Source organism: Tenrec ecaudatus, chromosome 18 (genome assembly GCF_050624435.1).
Source record: "Tenrec ecaudatus isolate mTenEca1 chromosome 18, mTenEca1.hap1, whole genome shotgun sequence".
Classification (NCBI taxonomy): Eukaryota; Metazoa; Chordata; class Mammalia; order Afrosoricida; family Tenrecidae; genus Tenrec; species Tenrec ecaudatus.
This window is the reverse complement of record NC_134547.1, coordinates 69,866,379-69,892,201: the sequence shown is the minus strand read 5'-3', so window position 1 is coordinate 69,892,201 and position 25,823 is coordinate 69,866,379. Positions and strand designations below refer to the sequence as shown.

Sequence of the window (25,823 nt, the reverse complement as noted above, 5' to 3'; positions counted from 1 at the left end):
AAGTCCTCTTCAGACTCATGAAACACATGCAGTGACACCGAATGCAGGACAATCACAGGCCAGTGGGTAGAAAGCCTTTGGATCCAGTGGGGTTGTAAGCATCTCAGTGCTGGCAGGGGTCTCCACATGGCTTTTCCAGTTCCCAGGTCATGGGGGTCTATCATGTAGTGCCACATGTCTTGTCAGTACAGCGCATCTCAGGGAATGAGCATTGTCAGTGGAGAGACTCTGTCTCCCGCCTCCAAGGAAGAAAAACTGGATTTCTCGGAATTCTCAGGAGAAGCCCATGTCCACACTGAGGCCTCATTGGCTATGGTTCGATTGACAGACTAGACTCCACCCCTTCACTCTTAATCCTCTCAAGTCCCAAATTGACACCAGTTGATGTAGCCACCACAATCTTTTAGATCAAGTCTGAGAGACAAGCTTGGCAAAAAGTTCCTTTTCCTTTCTGTTTCTGGAAGAAATTGTGTATAAGCAGCATTCTTTTTTTCCCTTAGTGTTTGATAGACTTCCACAGTGAATCTACCTCGCCCTAGAATTTTTTTTGTGGGAAGGTTTTAAATACATATTTAATTTCTGTAATATGTATGAGATTGTTTAGGATCTCTCTTAAGACTATACAGTCACTGTACCAAAAAGAATTAATCAACATTCAACTATTTTTAGAGGTGGCATATGAGCAAGAACAAGGGTACTGAAGGAAGAAGTTCAAGCTGAACTGAAAGCATTAGCCAAAATCAAGGCGAATTGATGGAATACCAATGGAAATTTTCAACGAGCTGATGATGTACTGAAAGCACTTGGGAAATTTAGAAGGCTGCTACTTGCCCAGCTGACTGGAAGAGATCTATCTTTGTACCCAGCCCAAGAACCATGGCCTCACAGAGTGATCAAATTATACAACAATCTCATGAATATCACGTGCAAGTAGATTTTTGCTGAAGATCCTCCGCTAACAGATGAAGCAATACATGGACAGGGAGCGTCCAGAGGTTCAGGCTTGATTCAGAAGAGGGGATGTGGAACAGGGATATCATTGCTGATGTCAGATGGGTCTTGGCTCAAAGTAGAGAATACCACAAAGATATTTACTTACGTCTTATTGACTTTGCTAAGACATTTGACTACACGGACCATAACAAACTATGGATGGTCTTGCGAGGAATGGGGATTTCAGAACACTACATGTGCTCATGTAGAATCTGTACAGTGATCAAGAGGCAGTTGCGTAAACAGAGTAAAGGAATGTTGTGTAGTTTAAAATCAAGAAAGACGTACCTCAGGGTTGTAGCCTCTTATCATACTTATTCAATCTGTGTGCTGAGCAAATAATCAGACAAGCTGGATGATATGAAGAAGAATGTGGCATCGTAATCGCAGGAAGGCGTTTTAACAATGCAATATGAAAATGGCATGACCTTTGATTGCTGAAAGTGAGGAGGCCTTGGATCCCTTGCTTGATGAAGATCGAGGATCGCATCCTTCACTGAGGATTGCAACTCAATGTGAAGAAAACTTTAGTCCTCACAACTAGGTAACATCATGACAAACAGAAACGGTGGATGTTCTCAAGGATTTCATCGTGCCTGGATCCACAATGGATGTTCAAAAGACCCGACACATGGCATTGAGGAAAGAGGCTGCCCATGACCTGTTTCAAGTGTGGAAAACCAAGAACGTTACTTTCAGAACTAAGGTGCACCTGACCCCTCACCATGGTCCAATCGATTGCTTCAAATACCTGTGAAAGGTGGACATTAGATAAAGAAGACCAAAAAGAATGGATGCATTTGGATTCTGGTGCTGGTGAAATACTCTCAAAGTACCATGGACTCGTGAAAGGGTGAACGAGCCTGCCTTCCAGAAGGAACCGCCAGAGCGCTCCTGAGAGGCGAGGAGGGCAAGACATCACCTCACGTCCTTGGCACATGTTGTCAGGAGAGACCAGTCTCTGGAGAAGGACGCCTGCTTGGGAAAGAGGAAGGCAGTGAAGAAGCGGGAGACCCTGGAGAAGATAGATGGACACGGTGGCTGCACTGATGGGGCCAGCGTAAGAATTGTGAGGATGGCTGGCACGGGACCGGGCAGTGTGTGTTTTCTTGCCCAGGGGTCACTGTCAGTGGGGACCCATGCCATCACACCTCACAGACAAGTATTCGCGAGTGAGCTTGGCGTGTCTTTCAATTCATTGGTTCATCTTATCTCACTTGCCAAGTTTTGGGGCGTAATTAATACGTTTCCGTTATCATTGTTTGTGGAAACTCTGGAGGGCCTCTCTTTTATTTCTCTTAATGTGCATTGTGTTTTATGAGTTTGCTTTTGTCTGTGTGATAGGGATGTGTCAGCGTTGCTGTTCCTTTTATAGACTACGTTTGTGTTGTATTTATTTTTCCCTATTTTTGAAATTTTAACTGTTTTCATCTTTTGTTTCTCCCCCTTATGCGTGCTTTGCACTGCATTTGCTCTTCTTCTCCCAATCTCTGGAGGTGGAAACTTAATTATTTACTTTTAGCTTCTCATCTTTTCAATGTGAGCCACAAATTTTCGTATCTTATATTTTCATGCCTATTTAGATGAGCATCTTTAAAATTTTGTCTGGCTCATGGGCTGTTGAGCGGTGTCATTTCCAAATGTTTGGGGGAGATGTCTCTTTCTCCTCCTGTTAAAACAATTATGCTTCTTCCATTTTTGTCCGTGGTGAATGAAAATCCTACAGTCATTGTGTATATGCCTCTGTGGCAGTTATGTAATCTCCTGTCACCTTGAATGAAGGGGTGAAGACTAGCCTGTCAATCAGGTCACAGCTTGATTACCTCGTTTGGAGGTGTGACAGAGATAAATAGATGACTGGAGGCCAGACCCACTCCCTCTGTCTTCCCTTCCCTGTGGTTGAGACACTCAGAGCTGGAGGAGCCATGTGGAGATCCACACCAGTGTTGAGATGCTTCCACCACCACTGGATCCACAAGACTTTCCACCCAGTGGCCTGCGATCTTCCTGAATTCGCCAGCATTGCATGAGCTGCGTGGGTCCGAAGAAGAATTTATGGACGAGTGGACTTGACCTGGGCTGGGCTGGGATGTTTCTCAGTGTTTAAGCTCTTTCTTATACACACATGAGTGTCTATGAATTTGTTTTTTCTAATCAACCTGCACTAACACAGCCTCTTTATGGACCAATTGCCCTCTCTCTAAGATAAAGAGCTATGTTTTTAAAGTACACGTACAGAACCATCAGCTTTTGTAGCCACCATACCGTGAGCCTCTTACCGTAAGTTTTAGCCCTTTCATCTAAAACCACTTCCTATGTTACCTTAACCTGACATTTGAAAACAACACGATTGCGTTTCAGTCATCTACTTGTGCATTATAAGTATAGGTAATCATTGGAGACTCAATTTAAATTGCTTTCAATTCTATTATCGTTGCAGTAATTACTTAAGACTTGACGCTGGGAATTACATTGATTATCAGCTCTGCAACTGTATCCTTGATCAATGCTCTAATAGTTCCTCTACAGATAGCCTCCACTTCCGTCTCCCTCTCATCTATAAAGTTCATTCTCTCTACATTCGCCTTTTCTTTTGATAAATTGAGGCCCTATTGTAATCGCCCTTTTGTGATGGATGGATTTTTCTCAGCACAGTGTCTTCAAGCTCCACCCATCGTGAAACACATATCGTGTCTTCGTTTGTCCGACTGGCTGAACACTATTCCTTGGTGGGTGTGTACGTGCCTCATTTTGTTTCCCTTCATCTGTGATGGTCCTGTAGGCTGTTTCCAACTCTGGGCTATTGTGAGTAGGGATGTAGTGAACATGGGTGTACAAGCCTCCTTCTGAGTTCCTGATTTCACGTTTCTGGAGCCTAGAAGCCCTGGTGATGTAGTAGTTATGCGTTAGGCTGCGATCCGCATGGTCGGCGGTTCAAAACCGCCAACAACTCCTCAGGAGAAAGACTGGGCGTTCTACTCCAGTCAACAATTACAGTCTCGGGAACTCACCGAGGGTCCCCTATGAGTCAGCCTGACTCGATGGCAGTGGGTGTAGCTGGGGGTTGAGTTGGTGAAGGAATTGCCACAGTGCTTTCCAGGACAGTTGTACTCGTTTGCCTTCCGACCAGCAGTGATGTCAGTTTCCCACACCATCCTCTTACTTTATTCAATTCGCCATTCTTCCTTTTGGTGTCCTCTTAACCATCCCGCTGCTGCGGCTAGGTGTGCAGTTGAGTCGGTTCTGACTGGACATGGCCCGGGACACTGCCTCGCCTACCCACCTGAGTGAGAGGGAAATGGTGTCCCGTGTGGTTTACATTCGCGTCTCTCTGTTGGCTAACGATGCTGAACACCTTTTCAGGTGTTTGGTGGCCACCCGAATATTCTCTTTGGTGAAATATCTCACTCAAGTTCTTTGTTCATTTGATGATGGAGTGATTTGTTGTTGTGAAGTTGGTGAAGAGCCTCTATATTTTGGTTATTAGATTCTTGGATATATGGTTTCCGAAGATATTCTCCCAGTGGGTAGCTTGTCTTTTCGCCTTTTTTTGGTGAACTCTCTCAATGGACAAATGCTTTTCATTTTTATGAGGTTCCATTTTGTCTTTCATAGTGTGTGCTTCTCTTACTGTGTTAGATATAGTAATATAATAAAGCTAGGCCTGACAGAGGAGCCCCTGCTAATTCTTCTGAGACTTTTTGGGTTTTGCTATACAGTAATGTCCTTGAATTTGTTTGTGTGTGTGGCGTAAGGCACAGAACCCAGACTTTCGTTGTTGTTGGGAGGTTTTTGACCACTGAATCCGTCTCCTCACTTGTTGTGGGCTTATTGAGACTTTCTGTTTCCTCCTGAGTCAGTTTGGGTGGGTTGTGTGCTAAGAACTTCTCTTTCATCACCATGTGCTGTCTGTCTTTATCTCTTCTGATTTTGTTATAAAGTCTACTTTGTCTGATTACATTCCTACCCCAGCTAGCTTCTGGTAACACACGTACGCACGCACACACACACACACATATTCATATATAGTCATTTTTCACTTCCAGCCCATTTGTGTCATTGGGCTATGTCTGATATAAACAGCATGACACGAGGATCATACTTTTAAATCCATCAGTGAGCCATCTTCATTCCCTTCTTTCATATATACATGTTTGTAAACACACATATGTACAATGAAGAGTTACCATGAATAGTTCTTGTTGGTTACTATAAGTAGTTCATTTGAGAGCTTGTATTTATAACTTCTAGGGTAAGGTGTATATTAGTAACACACAAGACACTCCCCGTCTTTATCATCCCAACCCCCTTTTGTTGTTGTTACCTTCTATACCGTCTTTATGTTGCCTGTGCCTTGTAACATAATCTTCTCCTTGCCTTTTGAAGCTGTCTTAGTTTTGTTCCTACCGTTTTGGTTCCTGGAGCATTGGCGTGAGGATGGGAGTGTATTTATTGATTTGTTTGGCTTAAGAGGCTTTGTAAAGTTGATGTCTTCGTGGCCTGACCTCTCCTCCATTCTGAGTCTACCTTGACGTGAAGCCTTTGGCTCTACAGAACGTGTAATGTTAAGCCTTGATGGATGTGCCCGTGTGCTGTGATGCTTCCCTTGCTGTTCTGACTTGTTTAAATCTCCATGAACTCCTACATGTCTTTCTTTCTTCTCCTTCCCATTGCCTTAAAATCCCTCTGCACTTTCCCTCTCACTCTGGGACAGCTTTTCAAGAGTGTTGTCGACATCGCTGATTTGATTTTCCGCATCTTGATTCTCTCTTCTCCCGGTTCCAGTGGGGGAATTTCGTTACTTGGCTTTTTTTTTTAACTTTGGTTTCCTTAAAACTTTTTTTTAATGTAAATGAGTCCTCTTTCATTTCAGCTTGCTTCACGACTTAATGATTTCCATTCCATCCTGTACTTCTCCGTCTTTTAAGCCCAAGGTCGTCTCTCTTGGTCGTCTTGGAAAACACCGCACACACGAATGATGTCCAGAAGTATCTAGCAGTAACTCATGTTCGTGCTTTGATTTGACTTCGACTGTTTCATCCGATCATGTTCCCGTCTCCTTTAGGCATTTTATAGCTATGTCCTGTGTCGATGACATTGCTCCTAGTTGTTACTCGTCAGTTCTCGATCAAGGAGGCGATGCTTGCGTCAGTGTTTTCCAACAGAGTGGGGGCGGGCATTCCCCCTGGCCCACCTCATCTTTTATAAAAAATGGAAGTGAGATGTGGATGAGGGGGCTTTCCATTTTTCTATAAATTTTGAAGTCTCCTCATGTAACATACATTCCGTCATGGTAGGAGTTTGGGTTCAGCACTCGGCTGCTACCCGGAAGGGCACTTGCTCTAGCCCAGCACCCTCTCTGCAGGGGAAACACGTGGCAGTGTGCTGCTGTAGGGGCAACAGCCTGAGAAGCCCTCTGAAGGGTGACTGTATGTTTGAACCCACTCCGCAGCAGTGGGCTTTAAAGAAGAAGAAGAAAGTCTTAGTGTGGTCATGCTGCTGTGTGGTCTCTCTCTAGCTTCACCACTTCCCCGTCATCCCTCAAGAATTCCTTCCATCTCTTAAGTCATCCCTTTCTACACCCGACTTCCCCTGGGCCCTGGCAATGACCAGTCCACTTTCTGTCTCTGTGGATTGGCTGGTTCTGGACATTTCATAAGGAAGCCATCGTCTTTTGTGTCCCCGTTGATGCTTGGAGATCGTGTGCCACTTTCCATCTGCCTGCCGTCGCTTAGCATGCGTTCAGAGATGCACCTGAGTGGCAGCATGCACCGCTGCCTCCTTTCTCGGGGGGATGGCAGGGGAAGTGGAGAGGAAATGGAGAGCTCATAACAGTGAGTCCAAGGAAGAAGAAAATGTTTCTAAGTTGATTGTGATGATTGGACAAGTCTTCTCGATGAGATTGAACTGTTCAGTTACAGGACAAGTGGAGTATGCGCCAATGAAACGGATTAAGAACATAAGCTCATGTCTTTCTTGCGTATGAAGAACAACGTCCATTGTGTGGGTGCATCACATCGTTTCTCCCTGCATCCACTGACCCGCCTTTGGACGGGTTCTCTTGTCCAGCCGTGAGGACCAGTGATGCTGTGAGCATCCGTCTGGTCCAGCTAGGAAGGACTCTTAGGGTAGTTCTGAGTTTAACGTTGAGAAGCACCACTGCCAGACTGTCCCCACAGTGGCCGTACTGTTTGGCATTCCCGCTTCACGTGCTTGGGAGGACCACTTTCTCCACCACCTCGCCTACACTTGTTACTATCCATTTGTTTGCTGGCTTGCCTGTTTCTAGCGATCCTAGTGGGTGGGAAGTGGTGCTGCATTGTGATTCTCCTCATTAATTGGACCCTCCAGAGCCCAGCCCACCCCCACCCACAATCTCCAACCAGATCCTCACCAGGAGACCACCGTGAGTCACACGGGTGGGTCTGAGCCGTGTTGCTTGGGTCTGGCAGCTATTTCCCCAGCGTGGCTGCACAGGACAGGATAGGAAGCACCTTTTGTCCCTACGACTGGGACAGCTGAAGCCATTACTGTGTTCTAAACCAGAACCCACCCGCGTCCGCACCATCAGGACGTCATGTTCCAGGTGGTGGCAATGGCACGTCTCTGTGCCTGGGGAGGAATGAAGAACGAGAGGTTGTCGTGGACATGGGTTGGGGTTGGGGGGGTTCTCTGTCAGGGGAACAAGCTACACTTCTGTCTAAGGATGCCGCTCTGATGTAAGCTTAGGCAGACACCAGGCATGGACAGCTGCCACTTGTATTCCTTTTGGGCCTCGATCCTTCCTTGCGGAGGACAAGGCATGCACCGGGACCCCCCAGACTCTCTATCCAGCCCCGTCCCTCCATGAGTTTGGCAAATCTTTGACTGACAAGCCTGGGTTCGGAGCTCCTGTCAATTCTGATGCCAGTGTGGACAGTCTAGCAGGCAGCCAGGGGCGGGGCGGGGGAGGAAACAGGATTGATGATTAGCCTGGTGCTATTTGAACCAATGCGTTAATGCGGAAGAGTGAGGGGTCCACATGGCCTGCCAGGGGACGGGGCTGGAAGCAGCACTGGACCTTGTCGGTTCACATCCTGTGGGATCAGCCAGGAATGTTCATGCACTGGGAGAGGGAGAGACTAGAGAGACAGAGCTGGTGATTATGAGCGCCAGGGTGGAACTCCCAACGCTGCTCTGCCCAGCACTGGAATTGAGTTGAGTTACTGAACCTCCCTGAGCCCTCGTTCTCTCACTGTCAGCGGGGACAGGGAAATGCCTTCCGCATCGGGACGTGGTCGGAAGACGAGGAAACGAGAATATGGGTACTCAGTACTTAGAATTCCGTGCCTGCCTTCCGCGGGCTCCATAAAGGCGCCCAGCGATCAGTGAGGTGATGCGGCTGTGTTAGCAGAGGACTGCCTTAGTATGTGCCCACTCAGTGCTGCTGCTGCTGCTCCTGCTTCTCCGCCCCTCCCCCTCTGTTCCCCCCTGTCTTCTTCCTCTTCCTCTTCTCTGGCTGCTGCTGCTGCTGCAAAGGGTGCATGGAAAATCCCACTTCAGGTTGGTCTGTTGACATCCGATTCCACTTTGGTGGAAGGAAAAGAGGGAAGACCTTGGGTCGGAGTGTGCAGTGGGATTTTGAACAAGAGGAGGCCAGACTGATACGAGTTGGGTCTGGCGCCGTGCACTTTCAGGGGAAGCGACCATATGCTTTCAGCTCCATTCATGGAGGCCCTACGATCAGCCAGCCTTCCTGAGACGCTCCTGGCAGGGCTGATTCAGGCATCAGAAGGTGCCCTGGGCTGGGGGCTTGGTGTTGGTCGTAATGCCTGGGACTGACAGTCTCCTTCCTTCTCTCCCCCTCGCCCCTCTCTCTGGCTTCTCCCATCTCACACCCCAGGTGGAAAGGATTGTAGACAAGCGGAAGAACAAGAAGGGGAAATGGGAGTACCTGATCCGATGGAAAGGATACGGGAGCACGGAGGACACGTGGGAGCCGGAACACCACCTGCTGCACTGCGAGGAGTTCATTGACGAGTTCAACGGGCTGCATGTGCCCAAGGACAAGCGGCTCAAGCCGGGGAAGCAGCAGCCCAGCGCCTCCAAGCTCCTCCGAGACAGCCGAGGGCCCTCGGCGGACAAGCTCGCCCACAGACCTTCCGAAGCGGCCAAGAGCAAAGGGGCTTCCCATAAACGGAAGCGGATGAACCCCTCCCTGCCCAAGCCGAAGAAAGGGTACTCCACGAAGCCCCCCGCGGGAGCCGACAGGGCCACCAAGACCGTGTCTTACAGGACTACTCCCAGTGGTTTGCAGATCATGCCGCTGAAGAAGCCGCACAACCACAGCGTGGAAAACGGGGACGCCGGCTCCGAGAAGGATGAGCAGCCCTTTGGGAATGGGTCCCACGAGCCCGGCTTGGTTCTGAACGACCATGTGGGCGAGCAGGACGTGGGCGACTGTGACGTGAACCACACCGCCCTTGCTGAGAACGGGCTGGGTAGGTGGCTTTTCTTTCTCTCGGGTTTTGGTCATAGCGCATGGTGACTTCGGTGCACTGCTGAGGGAAATGTGTATGATACCTCCCCACCCCCACCCCCGCCTCCCACCACCTAGCCAGCCAGTAATTCTCCCTTCGTCTCTCTCACCTAGGGCCAGGTGGGCTTGGTCATGTGCCCACATTGGGGACAGACACCTTTGCATGTGGGGAGGCCAAGCCACTGATGCACCCGCCGAACTCTGTCCTGAGTCCGAAATTCCTGACTGCACCTCAAGACACTCAGAGCCATGGTAACCGCCCTAGAGCGCCAGGGTCGGCTGCATGCTTCCACCACTAGCACCACGAGGCTCCGTGCCCCGATGTCCAACCCCCCTTGATCCCCAGGGGTGCATCCCAAAGAGCTAGGTCTACTCCTTCTCCCCAGATTCAGTTCCAACCTGGAATTATCCAAGCCAGGCCATTGGCCAGAGCACTCTCCCTTTCATCTCTGGCGGGGATGCTGGTCTGGCCACATGCAGCTGCCTCAGCCCCCCTGCATGGGTTCTTTCTGCGCATCTTTGTCTACAATCCCAGGTTGCAGGCTGAGTTCCTATTGTGTCCAAAGTCCCCAAGGAGCCATGGTTGTTCAGACTCCCAAGCCTGATCATTCCTCCCGGCCACCCTGCTCCCTGACTAAGCCCTTATGACCTGAGCCTGCCAGGTCGTTTGAACACACCAGGTATACCCAAAAGCACCCCAACTCAACAACTCACTCCCACGGAGTCGATGCCACTCAGTGGGCCCATAGGACAGGGTGAGTGTCCGAGACTGTCACTGTTCCAGGAGGAGAGAGCCTCGTCTTTCTCCACGGAGCGGTTAGTGGTGTAAGCAGGACGTCACCAGGTCTCCTCCGCCAGGCATACATGCGTCCTCATTTGTAAGACACGCCCACATGGAGCAGACCTAGTCCCCAGCTAGGAGCCCAGGGTTTGGGACCCCAGCTGGGGGCTGGCATGTAGGGCAGGCAGGAGGGGCGGGTGGCTGACAGACACCTGGTGTGCTACAGAGGGATCCACGGCCCATGCCGGTGATGTCAGAGGGCGTCAGGTGTGCTGGGAGCAGGCTGCGTCAGGAGACTTGCCCGGGGTCGGTGCAATCTGCTTGGAGGCTCCCCTTTCTCCAGAGAGAGGAACGTCACCCAAACAGGACCGATTTAGCAGCCGGGGCCCCAGACTGAAGCCCGTTTCCGTCTGGGGATCCCTGGTGCCGACATGACTGAGCCTGCGAACATATGTAGCCGCTGTTTGTTTTCGAAAGCCGTCTCGTGGGGAAGAAGTGAGCTTGTGTCAATGAGAGCTGGCGTCAGCATCCCGGGCCTGATGTTTCCGTGACAGCTGACAGCCGCAGACACGCTCCCTGGCTTGGCGCTCCTCCCGCAGTGTCGGTGGCAAGAGAGCCTGCACTCTGACTGCCCAGAAGGAAAGGGGGCCCATGGGAGAGGCCTGGGGAGGATATGACCAGCCGGAAGCCAGACTTGTGGAATAGTCCAGGCACGGACACCCCCCTACCCCCACTATCCTGTGATGACCAGCTGGTGCCTTCTCCATCCATGGGCCTTATGAGCGACCACCCCCCCACCCCCCAGGCCATGATCCGCTAGGGGACATGGTGCAGCATATCATGGTGAGGCTGAAGGACAGAGGCAGTGGGAACCCCTTTATTTCACATGGTGCCCGCTGCACATGTGCTCTTTCAGCGTGCTGCATGAATTGCTCCCCTCAAGTTGTGCAACCGTCTCCATTGCCATACTTTCCGGCATCCTTCACAGAAACACAGTGCCCCCCCTAACCCCCAGCCCCGAAACGGTCTGTCCCTTTCCTTCCCACCTGCCCCTGGCAGCCGAGAGTGAGCCCTGGCCTCTTGATAGTTGTCTGCTCTAGATATTCTATAGGTTACAGGAGAAACGTGGGGTAGCCTGCTCCCCTAGGATTGCAATGCTGCATGCCCTGGGTGGTGGGGGGAGAGGGGAGCAGTTCTCATCTGTTCTACAGAGTGTCTGTGCATTGGGAATTGGGCGGTTGGTAGTGGGTCTCTGAGTTCTAGATACAGCATCGGCTTGTCCTCTGGGGACTAAGTGATTCCGTCCATGTGGTAACTATGTGCCAGGTGTTCACTTCTCTCGATGGCTTCTCTTTGTTGACCGTCCATCTGTTGGTGGAGATGTTTGTCGTGTCAACTCCCACGTGTTGCCCTTGACTCTCCCCTCTGCCCCCCTCCGTTCAGCTAACAATGCCCTTCTCTCCCTCTTGGGCTCATGCATGGGTAGAGAAGAGGGAGCCACCAGCTATGTTGGGTTATCCAAACCAGGCTCTTCTGCTTAATCATACTCCATTGAATAGTGGCTAGGAAGTACCCCTGGCAGGTTCGGGCTGTGAGTTTCAGCCAGTACTCATGCAGGACTCACCTGTTGTTGTTGTTCGGTGCCAGGGAGTCGGTCCCATCCTATAGCGACCCTAGGAACAACAGAACAAAATTCCGCCCAGTCCTGCGCCGTCCACACCATTGTTATGTGTGAACCATAGTTGTAGCCCCTGTGTCTGTCCATGTTGTTTGAGGGCCTTCATCTTTTTCACTGCCCCCCTACTTTACCAAGCATGATGTCCTTTTCCGGGGGTGGGTCTTTCCTGACCACATGCCTCAAGCTTGTGAGCGGAAGTCTCAACATCCTGGTTTCAAAGGAGCATTCCAGCCGTACTTCTTCCCAGACAGACGGCTGTTCTTTGGGCGGTCCACAGAATTGTCATTATCCCTCATTGTTCCTCTTCCATCCGTCACACCTGGCACCTGGTTGAAAGGGCAGGGCTCACACAGCCTCTGAGTGGTGGGTGGAGTCTGGAAGGTAGGTCTTCAACTAGCACCCCAGGTGTCTCCCGTGCCTTTTGAGAAATGCTCTCCGGCAAAACGGGTGGCCATTGACATTCCCCACCATGCGCCCAGTGCTGGGACACCCAGTCAGCAAGGTAAGCGAGGGCTGACTTGTGCTTCCTTGCTCATCTGCTCATCACACTTCCCACCACATCCCAGATTCTGCATCAAGGTCTGGCTGCCATCAGCATCTCACTCAGCCCCATAACCGATTCCCCAAGAACGAAAGCCTACAGACCCGGTTTTTGACACATGCACGAAGTTGTTTCACATACGAAATGTGGGTTTCCCCACCTGTGAGGCTGTTCATTACGGACTAATAAGTAAGCACAAGCAAGCCCATGCTTACCTTGCTTCTCAGGTGATCCGCCCCTGCATGTGCCAATCTGATGCTCTTGAGTCCTCTGCTAAGGCTTAGTCACTGTGCTAGGGGCTTGGAATAGAATCATTCAAAGAACGTCAAGGACTTATTCCTGGGGTGGGGGCTGGAGTGTGTGTTCCTGTAGCTTCCTGCTGAGAAGACTACTGAAGGCTGGTTCAGTGGAAGGACGTCACCTGGCTGTCACGCCCGGGTGCTGCCTTTGCCATGCCTGCCTTTTCTGCTCCGTGGGCGATACAGCTCTTGGCCACTGTCAGCCTTGAACACCCTAGCTTGTGGTTAGGTGCCATTGAGCTGGTTCTGACCCATAGCAACCCTGTGTGCAGTGGAAGCTTGAGACACTGCCTAGTCCTGTGCCATCCTGAGTCGTTCCTGTCTCCAGCCCATTGGTGCAGCCACCGTATCCTTCCATCTCGCCGAGGACCTTCCTCTTTTTCTCTGTCCCTCTACTTGACCAAGGCTGATGCTCTTCTCCAGGGATCGGTCTCTCCTGACATCAGGTCCAACACTAGGTAGAACTGTCTTATGACCCAGGTCTTGAGGGAAGTGGGCAGAACTCTTGGAGGCCCTGCCAGGGTGATGAGTTCTTGGACAAGATACGAGACAGAGAGGGCTTGGGGGTTCTAGGGCTTTCCAGCCAGGGGCCAGAGGTGAAGACGGGGAGATTCATAGCATGTATATGGTCAGCCAGAGAGCAAATATGATGAAACAAATGGCCACACCCACTTGAGCCCAGCAATGCCCTCCTCAACACCCATCCCCGCTCCTGCCCCTCTCTAATGGCTGTTGACCCTGGACTGCAGGATCCAGACCCTGTTGGGGACAGGGAGCCCGACAGGAGGCTCCCAGGGCCTGGCGGAGGTGGGTAGGGAGATCCTGGTCTTGCTTGTGCAGCATTTGTTTGGGGGTGGGCTGGTGCTTTTTATACGGTTTCAACATTTCTTTGGTGAATTAAGGTTCTGCATACAGAAAAGCTACTTATGTAACGCGTTACTCACTGCCGACTGCCTTGCTCTCTGTGCTGTGGGAGCAGATGCTAAATCGGGACCCTGGTGGCCGGGCTGTGGTTTCAGACTACGTATCCCACCCCCACCCCCCACCTGCCCTCTCCGGCGGCAACTGTGAAGTGGACGCCAAGGCTCAGCAACACCCTTCTCTCTGAGTCTTCTCACGTCATGAGGAACGGCTTTGTGGTCGGGGGGCCATCTGCCTCTGTATCCCCCGAGGAGCTTGTTAAAAATGAGATCCTCCCCAAGCTGAGTGAATTGGAATCCCAAGGGGCAGGGTGTTGGGCGATGCCTTTCAAGCGCTGGGTTTTAACAGCCCTGGGTCTATCCGACACCCCCTGCGGGTGCCTTTGGTTGCACAAGGTAGCCCAGAAACCCATGGGCTGGCTGGTCCCCAGCGATTCCTTGGGCTTGAAGCTCACACATAGGAAGACACCACTCACACCCAGAGTCCTTTCTCTTTCTCAAAGATTCGCTTCCACTCCTCACGGCCATCAAGTTGATTCCAACTCAAAGTGACTGTGCCTAGAGTTTCCAAGTCTGTAAGTCTTTATGGGAGCAGGCAGCCTCCCTGTTCCTCCCACTGAGAGGCTGGTGGCTTTGAACCAGTGACCTTATGGTTAGCAGCCCTGTGCCCAGCTTACAACTTCAGCATCATTTCTCCTCCTCATGGATGCATTTCTGCCAGGCCTCTCTGCTCCCCCCCACCCCTGACATTTCTGTTGGTCCTGTGTTCACTGTACATTTGCATAGCAGGTTAGTTTACTTTTCAGCAGGCATGTGTGGAGCTCAACGGACCGGCCTTATCAGTCCAGAAAAGTCATCAGTTGACCAGCCCCACCCATGCTGCCCGACCAGGAGCACTGGGTGTCACACTCTCTTATCTCTCTGAGCCAAGGTACTGACACAGCTTCAAAGGAACCCTTTGTCTCTGGGAGCATCCTCCAGGATTGGAGCAAGCCTCTCACTCTAAACCAGTGGTCCTTAACCTTCCTGATGTCGTGACCTTTCATACAGTGCCTCATGTGGTGGTGACCCCCGACCATAAAATTACTTTCGTTGCTACTTCATCACTGTCATTTTGCCACTGTCCTGACTCATAATGTAAATATCTGATATGCAGGATGCATTTTCATTGTTACAAATGGAACATAACCACAGCTGAATATAAAAAGACAAGTCATCATCCAGATTAAGTTCCCATGGTACAGATTTTTTTACAGTAGTTGATGATTTTATAATACATGCTTTTACATTTACCCAGTAATAGTTTGTGAAGTGTTTTACCTCCAATACTGCTGCTTTCAACACAGTAGCTGCTTTAAACAGAATAGCTGCTTTCAACACAGCAGCTGCTTTTAGCAGAACAGCTGCTTTCAACACAGCAACTGCTGTCTACACGTATGACTGGTCTGCATAATTACATTATGGCACCAACCCTGTCCCACACACCTGTATGTGTTCCGGGTGTATGTGATGGGGTTGGCGTGATGAAGTCATCATGCTGGGTACTCCTATGTGGGCGTATCTGCATGTGGGTGGACCCGTCTGGAGACAAATAGAGGAGTGGTGTCTTCTTTCCTAAGACCATCGGAAATAATGTTTTTTGATAAGTTTTAGGGTCAAGGGACTTCCAGGGGCTGAGGCTTCGGCCTCTGCAAAGGTCTTCCTGTGATGCGGTCAGCAGTCATGAGACGTCTTTGTTCTCCAGCTTGAGAAGTAGCTGCTCTTCTGCTGCCCAGTTTTCAGCGTTGGAGACCGAGGTTACAAGTAGCTCAGGTATGAGTCGGGGAGAAATACAGGCAGTTGAACCCCAGACCTGGCCCTTTAAATCTATGGACCACCTGGCTTCCCTTAGTGAAAGGCAGCCCGTCAGCCCTGATATCTCTCTCTCTCTCTCTCTCTCTCTCTCTCTCTCTCTCTCTCTCTCTCTCACACACACACACACACACACGCACACCCCACACACAATGGGAGGCATGAGGGCTGGTGGAGCAGAGTCTCCATCATGACTCACATGCATCACTTCCTGCTGGAATGATGGAACCCTCCTACGCCTGGGGTGCTATATAACTCACTCTCTGCCAACCAATGTGAAGACTTGGATACAATGGTCAGATTCCTGGGAATCTACCAACTTACCAAGGCAGACTCAAGCAGGACTCAAAACAGTCTAATCAGAGGAGATGGAATCAGTCCTTTAAAAGCGCTCATAAAAAGCCGGAGGAAAAGGAACAGAAACTTAGGTGGTTTCACAGACAAGCTGTGGAACATTCTAGAAGACACCATCTATCTCTCTTTGATCCCAAACAGAGAAGGAATCCCCCCAGCTCCTGGGATGAGATTCCTAGATTTCCAATGGAGACCAGGAGAAGGAGGGAGGGGCGAGGGAAAATAGTAACACAAACTCCCAGAAGAGAATGTGGTTGGAAATCGAGAAGGATCTCTCTGGGCTCACAACTGTTCCCTTCATACTTCCTCAAATTGTGGCTGCCCCGCAGCCTTCTTGTTCTTAACCCCCGGCTTGACCGAGTTCACGACCTTTGGGATCACCACAACTTGTCAAGGTACGCAGCTTGACTCAGGAAGTGGCTTAGCTATCTCTAGACAGTCTCGAGAGTCAAAGGCAGTGGCCTGAAGACACCTAGTGAGTCACTGAACATCCAGAAATTGTGTGCACTTGATGCCCGCCTGTTAACTCCAGTATCCGGTTCCCGGAGCCTGGCTGTTCTCCTGATCATCGTCGAGCCCCAGCTATGAGGCCACAGCACCCTCTGACCGACCTCCTGGGTTTTCAGAAATCGAGTGGTTTTCCAGACTTGTACCCTGTTTCCCCGAAAGTAAGACATCCCCGAAAATAAGACCTACCCACAGTTTTGCCTCTGGCTGAAATACAAGGCATCCCCCTGAATATGACCTCCCTGAAAATAAGGCCCCCCAAAACTACCGTAACTCTGGACTGTTGGCCGCAGCGCAGCCAGAGCAGACAGGAAGTGTGAGGTCTCTCTTAATAAAACAATAAGCAATAAATGTGTACCATATTCTTCTTCATGAAAAAATAAGACATTCCCTGAAAATAAGACCTAGCTAATCTTTGGGAGCAAAAATTAATATGACACTGTCTTATTTTCTGGGAAACAGGGTAGTGGCCACAGACACCATGGGGTTTTGATGTTTTGTTCTTTCGAAGTGGGGCAAGTAAGTAACTTGTACCCATAAGTGAATAGGAAACTCTCTTATGAGGGATGTTAAGACCTGTCCAACTTGGCCACCGTGCTGGGTGGAAAGTGCCAGTGTGGGATTGAAGAACAGTCCGTCCAACTGAGAGCAACCTGGCACATGCCCAGATGAAAAGGGAAGTGTACCCTCCCCGCCTGGTTCCTGAAGCCTGTGGTTGAATTTGGCATCTAGAAGCGGCTGATGGAATCTTGACCCACGGTCAAGACTTGGCAGTCAGCTAATTGCTTTCCCTGACAGCTTGATTGTTGTTTCCCTTCTCGGCTGCCTCAGAAGTATCTCAGGGCCTGTTTCCACGCCCCTGCTCCCCACTGGCAACCAAAGGGACCCGGTGGTGTGAGTGGAAGCCTTCTAACCCAGTGCAGCAAGTAGAGAGGGAATGTGTTCCATGGAGAGCAACAGTAAAAGTGGTTTGCCAAACTTTGTGACCCCTCCCTCCCTGAGGAGGACCCCTGTGTCCACCACCTGTCCCTGCCACCGCCCCCCCCATCACTGTCCTACATACAGCGAGCCTTTAACCATTTTGATGGTAATGACAGTAGTAGCGCACATTCATTGAACATTGAAGCGTCTCAGTGGTCCTCAGACTGCAGCTCCTTAACTACGTTGTTGTTTTTGTTGTTAGATGACACTAAGTCAGTTCCAACCCATAGCGACCTTGTACATCACAGGATGAAATGCTGCCTGTCTGTGCCATCCCTACAATTGTGGGAAATGAAAGACAATGGCACTTTCCCACAAACTGTGCAAAACCTCCTCATTTAAAGTTTTTATATTATTTGACCCACAATCAGTAACCCTAGAAGCAGCCCCTTACAGAAGGGTCACAGGAAGGAGATGAGCCAGTCAGGGTGCAGTGTAGCAACCATGAAACATACAACTTTCCTCTAGTTCTTAAATGCTTCTTCCCCCTCACTATCATGATCCCAATTCTGCCTTACAAATCCGGCTAGACCAGAGGATGTCACTGGTACAGATAGCAACTGGAAACACAGGGAATCCAGGACAGATGATCCCTTCAGGACCAATGCTGAGTGGCGATACAGGGAGGGTGGAGGGAAGGTGCAGTAGAAAGGGGGAACCAGTTACAAGGATCTATATATAACCCTCTCCCTGGGGGACAGACAACAGAATAGTGGGTAAAGGGAGACATTGGACAGTGTAAGACATGAGAAAATAATAATTTATAAATTGTCAAGGATTCATGAGGGAGGTGGTGCGGGGAGGGAGGGGAAAATGAGGAGCTGATACCAAGGGCTCAAATAGAAAGCAAATGTTTTGAGAATGATGATGGCAACAAATGTACAGATGTGCTTGACGCGATGTATGGATTGTGATAAGAGACGATCCCCTAATAAAATGATTTTCTTTTAAAAAAGAAAGATGAAACGACACATTGCACTAGGCAAATGGACTGCAAAAGGTTAAGAGCAAAGATGTCACTTGGAGGCCTGAGTTGCGTCTGGCCAGAGCCATGATATTTTCGGTCACCTCACATGCTGAAGGATGAAGAAGGAAGAATCGAACCATTTACATTAGGATGTGGTGAAGCAAAGGCTGACAGTACTGTGTATGGCCAGAGAACAACCAGAGCGCTGTCTGTGCAGAAATACAGCTAGCTTGTTCCCTAGAGGTAAAGATGGTGAGACTTCATCTGGCTGGCTTTGGACCTGGAGAGATGGTGCCTGGAAAAGGGCGTCATGCTTGGTAGAGCAGAGGACCATGCAAAGAAGAAGGCCCTTTATGAGACAGGCTGATCCAGAGGCTGCAGCCATGGCCTCGAATACCAGTGAACGCGAGGAAGGCTCAAGACCATGGGGTCATGATGAGTCAGAACCAACCGGACCCTGTGCACGGGGTCACTGTGAACCACAATGGACCGACATCACCAAACAAGAACATAGACATGCATGTCAAAAATCGGTGGAAACGTCAAATGAAACGATAATGGAATTTTCCTACGAACTTTTGAAGCGTCCATCATTGAATACATCCATGTGTGTGCGTGGATAGATAGAGATTGGCTTTCAGGAATGGGCTGTGTGACTTGTCAATTGTCAGTCCTGATGACTGGCAAGTCCAAAACCTGTACAACAGTGAGTTAAAAAACAAAACAAAAAACCCACGGCCATCAAGTTGATGCCAACTAATGGTGACCCTCCAGGACAGTGTAGAACTGCCCCTGTCGGCTTCTGAGACTGTAACTCTTTATGGGAATAGAATCCTTGGTCTTTCTCCCTTGGATTGGTTGCTGGTTTTGAACTGCTGACCTTGCGGTTAACACTCGAAGGTGTAACCACTACGCTAGCTGCTCCTTTCATTGCCCTGAACGCCCTCCTTTCCTGTCAAGCTCACTCCACTTGCTGACATCTACTCATCCTTCATGTCTCAATCAAGCAGTGATAGATAGCCCCATGGAGGTCCTCTTAGACCCCCAGTCCTCACGCTTCCATTCTCAGTGACGCCTACGTAACCGTGTGTGCACGGACCTTTGGTGCCAATGAGACCTGATCTTGGCCTCCCTCGCCTCATCACAAGCTCCTGAGGCCAGGATTGTGTCTGTCTCTGATCACAGCTGTATCTACCTATCACCTAGCAATGCTGGGCACAGAAACCAGTTGTCTAGTTGATCAGGGATCCTGCATGTATCCAACCAGAACTGGGCTTCGTAGGCTGTTCTCCTGAAAGAGAGGCCTTGTTCTGGTTGGACTCGAATCTGAAGCCTTGTGGTTAGCAGCCGAGCACATTATGCCACCCAGGAAGGAACACCATGAAGTAACTGTCACAGAGTGATTCGGATTCAGTAGCAACCCTACAGGACAGGCTCGAGTTGCGCTCCTTTGGGTTTCTGAGGCTGTAAATCCTATGGGAGTAGAAAGCTGCATCTTTCTCCTTGGGAGTGGCGACTAGCTCCAAACTGTTGACCTTGCAGTTAGCAGCCTGAGGTGTAACCCACTACACCACCAGGGCTGCCAGGGTCCCCATAGCGGGAGCATGAGAAATAATGGTCCAATATGGGAGGGGAGGGATGAGTGAGTAGCAGAGAGAAAGGGATACTCTTACCCCCATGGTCATGTGATCCTGCAGCAAGGTCCTTCCTCCCTTTTCCAAGTCCTCTTGATGTCATGGCTTCCTACCACCAGTCCCAGATGCCCCTCCCACCTAATATTGTCTAGTGTTCTCACTTTGTGCTGCCTGCTCTTGATGGCATGTTGTTGGGATCTAGTGTTTTGTCATGACTCATGGCAACAACTGTAGTGTCCCCTGTCACTTGTCATGCCTGATACTTATTTCCACCATCTGCCACGAGGGCAGGTCCTGCTTGTTCAGTTTCTCCCTCGGCACTCCAGCAGCTTTGGCTCTCATGAAGCAAGGGCCCCCTCCCTGTGTCAATCAGGGTAGACTATAGAAACAAATTCATGGACACTCATGTGTATAAGAGCTTTATATAGAACAGTTGAATATAAGAAAACATCCCAGCCCAGTACAGATCAAGTCCACAAGTCTGATATTAGCCTATAGGTCTGATATCAATATCTATATTGGTATCTATGAAATTCTCTTCAGACTCATGAAACACATGCAATGATGCCAAATACAGGAAGATCCCAGCCCAGTGGGTGGGAAGTCTTGTGGATCCAGTGGCATTGTAAGCATTGCAACGCTGGCAAGGGTCTCCACATGGCAATTCCAGTTCCCAGGGCATGGGGTCTATCAGCCTAGTGCCATGTGTCTTGTCAGTAGAGCATCTCTCAGCGAGTGAGCCGAGAGAGAGAGAGAGAGAGAGAGAGAGAGAGAGAGAGAGAGAGAGAGAGAGAGAGTTTTCCACCTCCAAGGAGGAAATCCAGGCCTTCCCAGAATCCTCAGAAAGCCATGCCCACACAGGCCTCATTGGCTGTGACCTGATTAACAGACTAGACTCCACTCCTTTCTCTTAATCCTCTCAAGTCTCAATTGACACCAGGTTATGCAACTGCCATACTTCCCTATCCGTGTATTGTGTGTGCTGCTCTTCAGGGTGCACTTAAGTGGTTGAATTTACCCCGTTGTGTGTCGCCCAACCCCATGGAGGAGAGAATGCCGAATTCATATGGTGTGTGGCCTGGCTTGAAATACTGCTGACAATATGAAACCTTTGGGCTGGTCAGTGCATAGTTAAGTCCCAGTTGTGGAAAGCATTTTAAGAGTTCTCCTTTAAAGTCGCTGTCAACTCTGGAGACAGCAAGGCAAGGAAGAAACTAGGACTTTGGTGGCAGAAGGTCTGTGAGATTCCAGACAGCTCTTTTCAGCTTTGGGAGCTTTGGGTTTTTGCTTGGTGTCAGGAAAATAGCAATACTTACCTCAAAGGAATCAATCACGGGTCCTGGTATGCAGGTACTATGTGCACATGGCGACTTCCCTTCGTCGACATCGCTAAGACACTGCTACTAGGGAGACGCTTGGTTTACCCACAGGTGTGCCTGCTCCCCGCCCCTCAGTGTACCTCGCCGCCTTTTCTCAGCACAAGGAAATTGTTTTCTACTTTGTCTCTCACCGAATGACTAAAGCTGTCCTTCGTTCCTCTCCAGGGTCAGAGTCCCCAGTTTTCTGTCTGCTATCTTAGTGGCAGGGTCACTCTGTTGAAAGTGCCCACCTCCGTGTCTGTCCTTTCTGCGTCCGCAACATGCAGTTCTTGCATTTCCTGCCCTTCGGTTGGCCGCAAGATTAATCGAGGATCCTGTATGTTGGGTGCTGAGGACACAGCTCTGTGGGGGAGACAGCCTCATTCCTCACGTGTCACTCTCATCAGACAAACCAAGACAGCCACAGATTTCAGTGCATCTTGGATGGGGAGCCACAGTGGGGTGCCCAAGTGGCTCCTATCAGTGTGGGCCCACTGGACCTAGAAGAGTAGAGAAACATCTTCCAATTGGAAGCAGTGTCCAACCTGAAACCTGAATGATGTGTAGAGATCTCCTGGTAGAGAGCAGAGGGAAGAATGTTCTGGAAACCAGGAATGATGCCTTACTAAGAAGAGTTGTAGGAAATATGTGATGTCTACTTCCTCTTCTTCATCAAGCCCCGGTGAAGGTGCTGCGGTGGGCGAGGTACGCGGACTGCAAGAGACCTGTGGCAAGTTTTGAAGAGCAGCGGGGTCACTTTGATGACCAAGGTCGGTCTGCCAGGCTGTGGTGTTTTCATCAGTCATCTTCTATGCATGGCAAATAGGGATGCATGGATGTGTTTGCACCATGCTGTTGACAGAGATTATTGACTGTACAGCAGACTGTCAGAAGGATCAAGTCAGTAGTGGAAGACATGCAAGTAGAAGGCTCCTTAGAGATGAGAGAGTGAGGCTGGGGCTTGCTGCATGTCATCAGGAAACCCCTCTTGCTGGAAAGGACATTCTGCTTAGTAAAGTCAAGGGTTGGTGAACACAAGACGAAAGCTCTCTGTGATGTGTATTGACACAATGGCCACCACAATGAAGTCCAGCACACCAGTAGGCCATGATGACACAGGACTGGGCAGTGGTTTCATCCCATGACCCACAGGGCCTCTGTAGGAGCCAATCCAATTGTACATACCACCACCACCATGAGCAAGGCACTCAGCACCTATAAGTAATGGAGCCCCGTGTGTCTTGTTCCGGGAATGGGATGGTAGATAAGACCAGGTGCTTGTAGGATAGAGAATGAAACACACATAAGTGGGAAGTTACACCAAGACGGAACCATTTCTTGAGCCCCTGACCTGTTGGTCTAAGCACACTATGCCTAGTATACCATTTATCCCTAACAGTAGTGGTCTATTATGCCCCCCATTCGACAGATGAGGGAACTAAGGGCCTTGGAAGTTAAAGAACTTGCCCACAGTCTTCTCAGTTGGTAAATGGCTGCTCCAGGATTCAAATCCAATTGGTCCGGCTCCAGTCTTCCCCTCCATGTCTCACTGCAGTTTTTCTGCATCTTGACGGGGAGAGTTATCTGGGAGCACAAAGGAGATTCACATTTGAAGAAGAAAGAACAAAAGCAAGAAAGGACGAGCCCTTTAAGATCACCAACCCTTTAACCTACAATTCGGTTAAAGAGCTCTTGCGTTTGCTCTTCCTGTGTGCTGGGGCAGGGAAAGGACCTGTCCCCAACTCCCAGAGCCACAGGAGCCAAGTAAAACAATGAAGGGATCGGATGATGCCAGAGACTACCGTGGCCGAGGTGTGCTGCGCCCCCAGAGACCATCCAGATGGGTGAGCCCGGGGTAGGGCTTGCTGGGAACCTGGCAAAGAGGACACGGCTGTCTGGGAAGCAGCATTTCAGACGGCCCTGGGAGGGTCTGATGGACAGAGGTGGACGGAAAGGACACTCTTGGCCAGAGGAACAGCAGAAGCAATGATCGGAAGCAGGACTGTGTGGTGGATTCAGGGACACTCCAGGAAGTGCCAGGAGGGTGTGTCAGGGACAGAGGAGTTCTGAGATGGGGATAGGTGGGCCTTTGAGCAGAGAGAGTGGCAAGAAAAGGTGACAGAATCCATTGGAAATGAAGTCACCTTATATTTCAAAGACCGCTGAGGGGTTTGCCGCCGCTGAACGGAACTCCAGTGTGTTGGTTGCTTGGAGAGCCTGCCTGTCTTTCACTTATGTCGTGGTTACTGAGCCCCTTTGCTGTCCTAGACGCCGATGGTTCTGAGCATGCAGAGTGACCAAAGCAATCCGTTAAGAGTCCCCAGGGTGCGGCAGATGGTGGCGCAGCACTGGGTTGGTGCTTCAGTTGGTGGTTTGTACCCACAAGGGGCCACCTTGGAGACGGGGTTGGGTGATCTGCTTCTGAGGAGTCACAGCTTTGAAAGCCCCACAGAGCAGTTCTGCCCTGCGCCCACAGGATGACTCAAGCCAGAACTCACCCAGGCTTCATCAAGGCACTGCTCCCAATAGGACGTTGGCAGCAATGCCGATCGCCCATCAGAACGGGTCGCGGAGCCTCGGTGCAACACATAATGGACAGCCAGGCATCACTGCTGATGCAGCGCCGAAACCATGTGAGCCACCTCCTGGCCTGGATGCCCTGGAGAGCGTGAGGCCGAGTGAAGTTGGTTGATCCCAAAGGACCGATATTGTAGGAGACCGTTAGTCTAAGAATAAAAACCATGGCAAGACGCACACACCAAAGGGTTTGGAGATTCTCAAGGCTGGGCTGTCAGGGGCAAGATGAAGCAGCGGGCCAGAAGGTGGACAGGTGTTGACTTGGGGGACCATGGTCCGTCTAAGGGAGAAGTGGAGCTGTGGGGGCGGGGGTAGATTACAGCAGGCAGTGGGGCGACCAAAGAGTGGTTTGAGCTGTTGGGGTCAGCAGTGTAACCCCCTCCCTACACCTATGTAATTGACCATTGAAAAATTCATCCAGACAAGTTTCCAAAGGCTGTCTACCTAAGAGTGAGGAGAGGAAGTAAGGTGTGCAAGGTAATTATTCTACACTGTAATTACCCACACTGCCCAGTCCAAGTTCAGTTTTAATTAAACGCAAGCAGCGCTTAAATGGTCCCAGGGCCATCTGCGGCTAGTGACTACGCTGCGAGGTCATGTAGACATAGACCATGGTCGTCATTACAGGCTGTCTGCTGCACGGGTGTCCCTGAGCGTCAGGCATCTCCAGGCCCGGCATCTCACAGATGGGCGGGGCGCTGAACGAGCGGCGGAAGTTGTAAGGGCTGTATGAGAACTAATGGGGCACCAGCTCTGAGCAGAGGGATGACGTGGCCTGGCCGTCCCTGAGCAGGCACCCCGGCTGCACTCTGAAGGACAAGGACGCCTTCAACAGGAGGAGCAGGGAAGGAAGGTATTCCAGGCAGGCAGTGTGACTGCCCCCGCTCATTTCCTCCTCCTGAGCGCTCACTGGCGTGTTGTGAGGCAGCAGGGCCAGCGGTGATCGAAATCTGAGATCGTCTCGAGGTGCAAGAGCAACCCGATTTCGGAAGCCGGTGGTGGTTTTCCCCCAGACACGAGGCAGTGAAGCGAATAGGGGTGAACTCTTCTGCTGGGGCAGGACTGGTAACACTGTGGTGGCCTGTGTGTTGTGTGGGGCTGGAGGCCATGCCACTGATGCTTCAAACACCAGCAGGGTCACTCTCGGTAGACAGGTTCAGTGATCCTTCCAGACCAGCGCTTCTCAACCTGTGGGTCGAGACCCCTTTGGGGGTCAAATGACCCTTTCACAGGGGTCTCCCGATTCATCACAGTAGCAAAATGACAGTGACGAAGTAGCAACGAAAATAATTTTATGGCTGGGAGGTCACCACAGCATGAGGAACTGTATGAAAGGGCCATGGCATGAGAAAGGTTGAGAACCACTGCTCTAGACCAAGGAAAACTAGGAAGGAAGACCTGTACTGCCCCGTATGAGCCATTGGCAACTGTGTGGATGAATACAGAATATTCAGTGTTGGGAGATGAAACCCTTAGGTTGGCATGCTCACGAACTGCGCAGTCGCTCTATCTATGAGTTCAGGCACACCACCGGCCCCGACGATGGTGCAGGAGTGGTCAGTGTTGTTCTGCTGTGCAGGGGGTTGCCATGAATGGGAGCGAACTCGGCAGCAACAGAGAAGTAGGCGGGGCACAATGTCATTGCCCCAGTTGGTTTCTCCATCTGCTGGTTGCTCATCGATCTACTGAGTGCATTAGGGGTCGAATGTGTGGTGCTGTCTTCCGTGAACTTCCCGAGTCTCTTAGGGCTGCCGTAGTGAAGTGCCGCAAACCGGGAGGCTCATGAGAACATTTATAGTCTCCTAGTTCTGGAGACGACAAGTCTGATGTCGTGTCGGTTCTTTTGAGGGCTCAGAGAGGAACA

At 50.4% G+C, this 25,823-nt stretch overlaps 1 protein-coding gene across 2 annotated transcripts in view; it reads left to right on the top strand.

The window, feature by feature from the left end:
• The window catches only part of CDYL2 (chromodomain Y like 2), a 129,426-nt gene that overhangs the window by 72,893 nt on the left and 30,710 nt on the right, over positions 1-25,823 (top strand). Inside the window, exons 2-3 of one of the 2 annotated variants that reach the window (XM_075538051.1) lie at positions 8,876-9,473; positions 9,626-9,763. In XM_075538051.1, coding sequence (XP_075394166.1) covers positions 8,876-9,473; positions 9,626-9,763 — 736 coding nt within the window. The remainder of the gene's footprint in view (positions 1-8,875; positions 9,474-9,625; positions 9,764-25,823) is intronic. The other variant, XM_075538052.1, reaches the window with a different exon arrangement.